Genomic DNA, 8,947 nt, shown 5'->3' on the forward strand with positions numbered 1-8,947 from the left:
TTTCAAGATTAATTTAACCATTATATATACCAAATGTTGCTATAATATTCAAAGCTGGAGTAATATTGACTTGTTTTGTGTTTTTTTAGCACCGCAAAACAAATAGTCCAGACTGTTGGTAGGAAAGATTGTATAAATTTGAACTACTTTAGGATATTTTTGTAGTGTTGTCATAGTAGTTATGTCATGTTACCATGGTTTCCTACCACTTCTATACTATCTAGAGCTCTGCTGAATTTAAGAATGGAGTGAAGATCAGGAAAAACTCCATCTGTTTTCAGTGCATTGAAGAAGAAATCCGGTGCCTTAGATGATAACTTTTTCATCTCCAATATCATTTGGCCATCGAAGACAGCAAACCTTTCACAACTTTGATGTAATCCATTTTCACACAACCACTCCTCAACATCTTTACTTGACCAATCAGTGACATCTGATTTTGTTGCCATGGTGACAGCGTTTTGTTTGTCTGTGTTTGTTGCCATGGTGGCAGCTCTTTCCTCATTTATTTTTCTTGCCGTGGTGACTGCTTTTCCATCGAGTTTTGTTGCCTTAGTGACTGCTGTTTTCTTGTCTGTGTTTGTTGCCATGGTGGCAGTTGTTTTCTCTTTTCTTTTCGTTTCCATGGTGACTGCTTTCTTTCCATTTGTCTTGATGGTCATGCCCATGGCTGTCTTAACATCTGTATTCGGTGTGATTTTTTCACACATTTCACAAATAATGTCGTTTTCACTCACTCTTTCAGCTGAGAAAGAGAAATGTCTATTGGGAAATCAGTATGAACTCAAAATAAAATCATTAACAACTAATGATTTCTAGATACGCTTAATCCAATACAAAATCAGCTGGCAGCATCTTATTATGAGAAATATGGCCCTTGGTCTTAGCGACCACTCAAATGTACCAAAAAAAACCCGATACTTGCACTTTAGACATCTGAACTACATTTTGTATTTACATGATTTATAATAAGACAATCATGGCAAAGCCCTGGCACGTTCCTACACTTCGACATTTGAATTTTATATTTTCTCAAATACATGTATTATGTACCAAATAAGTTCTCTTGTACTTATATGTTTTAGCTTTATATTATCAAGTACAAAAAATACATGTCTGTACAAAGTGAAGCCCAAGTTCTTGCAGTTATACACGTTTAAATTCTCATCAAAATTATGTGAACAACATTTTAGTCTTTTTTTTTTTTTACTTTTTCTATTTTGAATCTTTCTTGCACATCGGTCCAAAATCATACATATATAGCTTGTGTGTGTGTGTGTATATATATATATATATATATATATATATATATATATATATATATATATATATATATATATATATATATATATATATATATATATATATATATATATATATATATATATATATATATATATATATATATATATATACATATATATATATATATATATATAGTACAGTTTAGACTTCAAAATGGCAAAAATTTACAAAGATGTTTGAAAGAAATTGTCATCTCAGCATATTTTATTTACTTGAAGGAGAAATGAGACCACTGAGTTCCATTATATCAAATAGATGGAAATACGCAAGACATCGATTCAACTCTTATTATTGGAATTTCATCACGTCGACTCACCTGCATGGCTGTTGTGTGCTAATAATCCCAACTCTTGTAATTTCTCTTCAATCTTTGGCACTATTGTCTCCAGGAAATCATCGCTGTAGAAAGTGAAATTGTAAGTAGTGCCGAGTAAAACACCCAACCATCCATCAGGAATGTAATCTGGCTCCATCATCAGTGGAATTATCGGTGTCTGTACTTTGAAGCAGTAACTGGCCTCTGCAAGCAACAAGACAATCAGAGATAACTTTACGATATTGAATAACACAAGTCATCGTGAATAGCAGTCAGAGTTCCTATGAAAGGCCACTCATCATTTGCAAACCATTGTTGGAATGGAGAGCAATCATCCATCAGTAACCATGGCAATAGAGATACTTCTAAGAGGATGATGAGGAGGAGGACTGAACATAACAAGTGCATATGGAGAAATTTAAACCGCATTTACGTGATCTGTACAGATGTAGATTTTTGGAAAAAGGAGTCAAGATTTGCCAATGTTTTAATTTCAAGGTACATTTGAGTTGGGCTGGCTGCAGTGTTTGTTCTGACAGTAGAGTAGCTTCAGTGGAATGATAGAACCATCATTCTTGATGAGTTTCTCAAAATGCAATCTTGTGTGATATTGAGTCACTCTGACGGGACTATCCAATCAGACAGATTTTACATCGAGGGGATGTTGATGAGTGAAGACAATGCTGCAAGCACAAAGTGAACTCAACTGAAACTTAGATGTATAAGAGAGAGCAGTCTCTCAAGCGACTATTTTGAGCATGAAATATTTAAGGGAGAAAAAAAAAAGCCGTTCGGCAAATAGCAAAATGCTTACAAAGATCACACAGAAAGCACTCAAGCAGCTAGCTCACAGTCGAAAGATTGTTGATTTCAACTTGATGACATCGGTGAAAAAAAAAAACCTCATTACAAAAAAAAAAAACTCATTTCAAATGACGTTGTCTTGCTAGACCTGTAGGCTAATAGTGTCTCTCAAAAAAAATTGAATTGCGTTGAAAGTCAGCTAAACATGAACACTTACACTTGATCAAAAGAAAACGTGTCTTAGTTACAGTTGGCATAATTGCTCAAATATGAATTTTTTTCATCATTTGCAGACAAATGCCCTCATTTCAGTGACTGCTCACTGGTTATAATTTCAATTGTTGCATTTGCATACTTAAAAGTAATTAGCTTAAAGGTGGGGGTGATATTTCAATGCCAACGAATTCTATATCAATTCTTGATATTTTTCTTCTACAGCTCAGCTCACGTTCCTACTTTCTTGTGATATACATGTTTATTTCATACAGTTACACTTGCTTGGGATGGGGCTTGTGGGGGAGGTGAAGGAATCAGTGATAAATCATAGCTTTGTGATTTACACATGTAACAGTGGCCTAATCTCATACAAGGACTACACTAATCTAACTATTCAGGCTAATTATCCTCATAAACGGATCCTACAATTTATCACAACAAAAGGAAAAACAAAACCCCTATCCAAGTTATGTTTCCATGGTAACAAGTAACCGATACAATATAATTGGGCTTGTCTAGAGACTGAAAGGGAGAGAGATTAACGACCCACTCATTAGTGTTAACGAGTTTACTCGTCTGACTTCATTCATTATGGATTGCCAGCCTGTTAATTGTTCAGAATGGACTGATTAGTTTTTATGCCAAGGATATCACAAATCACACTGATAATACAGGTAAAGCTAACACAGTATTCAATAGACTAGGGGAATTAAATATCATTGACAATATACACAGTATCAGTGATATTATATGGCTAGAGATTACTTGCATGAGAGATGCTTCTATGCAAGGTGATATATGGCCAAAAAAATATAGAATAGAAAAATTTGAGACACTCGAAAAAGAAATTGGTGAAAAGTGAGATATGCTTTCATAATTATATATTGGAACATCTCAATATATACATATTTTATTTTGTATGGTGAATGTGAATAGCTTTAAAAAATCACAGATAAAATATGAAATATGTGTAAAAGTTTAACGACATATTGTTGAATTAGGATTCAAATTTGGGTGTGAAAAAGCATTTGTCTAGCAGACAAATACGGTATATTTATTGTATGTATGTATGTATGTATGTATGTATATATGTATGTATATATATATGTATGTATGTATGTATGTAAGTCTGACATATTGGAATTACTGAGCCAGAACTTTGATTCCTCACTTTTCTGCACTTCTATTTCTGCAGTTAATTTTATCCTTTATGGGTTTCAATGGGTGTTCAGATTCAAAAATGATGTATAGAAAACATTGGTCTTCAACAAAAGAATCTATTTAAAGGGGAATGATGATCACTCCCGGAAATGAAGTCAGTTTCGTAAACTATAGGTTCTGGAGAGTCATTTCATGATTTTTACATCACCTACACTATTGCTTACGATTTCAGAGAAACATCAAGCTGATTTTGTGCCTTTATATAGGGTAAAATCGCAAGTAATTGTAGGTGATGTAAAAATCATGAAATGACTCTCCAGAGAAGCCATAGTTTATGGAAATGACTTCATTTTCTGGAGTGGCTTTCTCCCCTTTAATCAATCGCAATGGCTAATGCTGATAAAACATACCGTAGTAATTTAGATTGTGACATTCAAACATTGGGCTTTAACAACTCAAAATAATGAAAGTGGATACACTAGACAAGTTAAAGGTACTCAGGGTATTTAGTATTTACCTGTTCTACACATTGGACTATCTTTGTACCCCTGTGACACACACACAATAACAACACCAGCATTGTCAACTGCATCAGTCATGGTATCAATAGCGTCAACATCTGAAGAAGAGAAAGATGATTATGCCGTGGAATAATTTTTGAAAGGCAAAGGAACGGAGTAATATTCAGGGAAGAAAAGTGTGTAGAATGCACTGAGCTGATCATGATGTCATCAATAATGTACTGTTTCAAATGAAGTCAAATAAATGCACCAGAAACATCCATATTAAAAGTACAGTGATCTAGAAATACACCGATATACAGTAGGTTCTTGTTGTATTATTGGGGGAGGGGGAGGGAGGGAGGGGGTGGGAGTATGTTAAGCTACTTAGTTAGGCTTCATAATATGACATTTCTCCGTAATCTTAAATCCATTACGGGGTCTCAAATATCACAGAAAATACTGGGTTTATTGCTCCTAAAAAGGTGGAAGGCCATTTCATTACAGTAAAGAAGGCCATTAAAATGTATGATATCAGATTCTGTTCATCCCTCTATTCTTCTCTCTGACAGAAAGGCTTAAACTAAGAACTCACCAGACTCTTTACTACATAGAGATTGCAACATCAAAACAAACTACCTGCGTCACAGATCGTACATCATACATAATTCCATACGTTGATTTCATTCATACATGTTTATTACCTGTTACATATTTCAAATTAAGCAATGTGCTAATCTTTGCAAAGCATTTTTATTTTATAATAGATTTGGATGTATTTTTTATTACCACGTCTTTTCATTGTTTAAGATTTTATGACGTCTTCTCTTTTATTTCCTTGATATGTATATTTATGATTTTAAGATTTACTGAGGTTTTCTTTCTTTGTATTGATGTCTCCTCTGACATTTCAAATATTACAACTCCTAATTCTTGATCAAAAATAATAAGCAATATAATAGACATATAACAAATATATATTGTAGATACCTCATTCAGAAAAAAAGACATAAAAATGTCAAACTCTTCATATATCAAATTGATGCATTTGAAATTTTTAGCATACAGCCCATTTCAACTTACCATTCACCGGCTCTGTTTACATGCAATATAACCATGCAGAAACCAATAAGAAACTGCACATTCTCTATACTAACATAACATAACAAGATTGTGATATGTTGCTACAATTTGTTTATTAACAAATAAACCATTTAAATGTACTGCAACTAGATACAGACATGTTGGTGCTAATGTTTTGATGTCTGCCTGCCGATGGCACTTTAGTTAATTTCATTATAGATAAAGTGTTTCAAGAAACTGTAGTCATGTAATCTTGCTATCTTAAATTGTAGCATTATCGCATGTGCAGTATATTGATTTCTGAGTGGCTGTATCAAACAAGAACCTGTATTCATATATATCAAACAGTTGGTGAACAGTAACTTGAAATGGGCTGTATCAAAACAGCCAGTGAACGGTAACTTGAAATGGGCTGTATCAAACAGAGGCAGTGAACTGTAACTTGAAATGGGCTGTATCAAACAGAGGCAGTGAACGGCAACTTGAAATGGGCTGTATGAATCAGAGGTGGGGACGGTAACTTGAAATGGCTGTATCAAACACAGTTGGTGAACAGTAACTTGAAATGGGCTGTATCAAACAGCCAGTGAACAGTGACTTGAAATGGGCTGTATCAAACACAGCTGGTGAACAGAAACTTGAAATGGGCTGTATCAAACAGAGTTGGTGAACAGTAACTTGAAATGGGCTGTATCAAACAGAGTTGGTGAACAGTAACTTGAAATGGGCTGTATCAAATATCTACTAAATTAATTCATGGCACTATCAAAACTCAAACACTTCATCATTTCTGTTCAAGCTAAACTTCCTTGTTATATCATTTCATCTTTCTAGATATTATATATTCATATTCATATTTATTTCATATTTCATACAGCTATTTGCTTTCATGTAACACAAGTATTTCAAATACAATTTATTACAATTATTGATAAATGCCATGATAATACAGTCAGGACAATTCTATCAGGAAACTTTCAATCTTAATTATAATCATGAAATATTTGTTTTGATTGATCTTCTATCCCCAGCTGTATATATATCAGAGCAAAAAACAAGTCAAAAGAGTGAGAAAGTTTGATGGATTCATTTGATCAACTGTAAGTGTGCCCCCGAGGATAAAAGACATTAGCAGTGTCAATAAATATAACTCATACACTAAAATATTGTTATATTTAGTAGCGTTAACAGTTTTTTATATACATTTTGAAATTCGCATCTTCTGTGTTTGTCTCTGTGCATGAAGTGTAAATGTTTTATTATTAAAAATGTAATTTAATAGACAAGCCAAACCATCACTTTGTTCGGTATATATTGCTCCCAAATATTTTATATTTAAATCTAACCTGTGCAGTATGAATCAACAGTTTCTCGTACGTTTTGAAATTCACATCGTCCATCTTTGATTTCATGCACCAAATGGAAACGTTTTTAAACAAAATACGATGACAAGTGAACCATTATTGTGTGTTCAATTAGATCTCCTTGGCTGCGTAGTCAGTCAGCAGTTTTGCTATGATGTAAATATTCCATGATAGTGACATCTCTCAAGTCAGTACAGTACAGGAAGTATTGGCACCAGGCAGTAATAACCACGGAATATTGACAGAGAGTCTTAAACAAGCATACAGGCCATCTGTGATATTTACTTGGCACACATTATCACTTTTTATAAAATTTGATATGAATGATATCGCCATGACAAAAGTTTACACAATGTGAGCCACCACACATTTTGTCTCGCATCACGTTCGTGAAAGAGCATACAAACACAACAACCTACATCTTACAGTGATCAATTTTACTAAGTCGTATCTCACAATATATTAAGACATGGAAGAAAAGAATTACTCTCTAGCTCAGACTATTTTTTAGGAAAACACTTTCCCCTTATTTTTTCCCTAGTTTGAAATTTCATCTATTTTCTAAAAGAAATTATTCAGTTTTAATGATTCATATTTCATACCGAAATCTAAATATTAAGAACAAGGACAAAAGAACTATTTTCCACTTCAGACTATTTTTAGGAAAACACTTTCACCTTTTTTTTTTTAAATTGATCTACGGCATTTCTCTAAAGAATGCAAATAAACGTTTATGGAATCCTCTTTGCTTTGAATTGAATTTCAAATATTTTTGCATTTCTTTTGAGAAAGCCGCTACAAAATTAGGTTACATGACTAAAATTTCATTCACTCCTTAAAGATTGAGTAACTCTAGACTATTGGGTTACCGGTTAATCATTAGATGAAATCTAACAGTTAAAGGACTTGATTGTGAAGAATTCACACACCTGAAGGTTTTGGCTAACAATCTTGCTGTAGCATACATGACACGTTGAATTATTAACAGACCATTTAGACTAAAGAACCTACCCATTTTGTCAGTATCTATCAAGACGTTGTAGCCGGCGTCTTGTAACTTGTCTTTCAATTTAACCACTCTGTGTTGTACATCAGATTGATAGCTGAGGATCAGATGAGATGTACTGCTTTGAGTGGCTGACTTGATGTGTTCGGTTTTGAATTGTTCTAGTTGTTGCAGTTCCCAAAGTGCCCCTGAACAAGCTGTCTTTATGTCGTTATTTCTCGTATTCTGTTGCAGTAACTGCAGAGCTGAAATATCGTAAACATTACTCAATTTGTAACTCATAAAATTTGAATTTTTAAAAAAAAATTTCAAGGGAAACTTATTCTGAAAATAAAATTTGAATTTTTGAAGCTGTAAAGGTAAAATTACTTGAAGAAAATTAGGTTTCTATAATATATCATTTTACTGATTGTTTTAACAAAAAAAATTACCTTTTTATTTTAAAACTGTGATAAATTTAAATGGTAGCTGCATGATGCAATGTAGTGAAATATTTTCTTTTTTGGATATTAAAATCTGAATTCTAATGAAGAGTGAAATATTTAAAATTCAACGATCCTCTTTTTGCTATATAGTGAATATTTTGGTAGTTCATAAATATACATACCTTCTACGAGTCCATTTTCCACCTTGATTTTTTCTCTGTTTTCAGCAACAAATGCCAGGGTCCAGATTCCTTGGGCAGCTAACATTTGTTCTTCCTCAGTACAGTAGTACTGTAGTAGCGTCACATAGAACTGTAGTGCTTCATTCTCAACAATGCTAACCTTGTTATTATCACTAATAACAGCAAACTGGTTCAGTCCATTTATTAGTTCAGATGCCGAGAAACGATAATTTTTAGACACGTGGCTTGGGCTTTTAAGTGCACTTTGCAGTAAACCGACTATAAATTTGATATTTCCTACACTAGCATTTAATTGTTCATTTTCACGTTCATCCAGGATGTACGCTAAACAAAGCAATGCTTTACACTTCACTATCAGGTACGTAGAACTTTGGTACCTCATCAACAGTTCAACTGCATTTGCTTTACGATATAAATTACGATTTTGCGGACATAAACGAACACAGTTATGAAGTATCCCTAATGTTCCTTTGATTAAGTACCTGTTCTCATTGTTTTCAAGCTGTGCAATATCAAGTTTAGGATGGGACAAATCCGTAAGTAACAAACCTAAAGCACCACTTT

The 8,947-nt window shown here is 33.5% G+C and overlaps 1 protein-coding gene across 1 annotated transcript; it reads right to left on the reverse strand.

Annotated features, from left to right (window-relative positions):
- Positions 1-733: 733 nt before the first annotated feature.
- LOC144444496 (uncharacterized) lies at positions 734-6,859 on the reverse strand. Its single transcript, XM_078133935.1, has 4 exons — positions 6,732-6,859; positions 4,320-4,421; positions 1,622-1,825; positions 734-762 (listed from the first exon to the last, which is right to left on the reverse strand). Exons 2-4 carry the CDS (start codon positions 4,399-4,401, stop codon positions 734-736), a joined length of 315 nt encoding a protein of 104 aa, XP_077990061.1. The 5' UTR covers positions 4,402-4,421; positions 6,732-6,859.
- Between the last annotated feature and the right edge of the window lie 2,088 nt (positions 6,860-8,947).

Source organism: Glandiceps talaboti, chromosome 2 (assembly GCF_964340395.1).
Source record: "Glandiceps talaboti chromosome 2, keGlaTala1.1, whole genome shotgun sequence".
NCBI classification, from domain to species: Eukaryota; Metazoa; Hemichordata; class Enteropneusta; family Spengelidae; genus Glandiceps; species Glandiceps talaboti.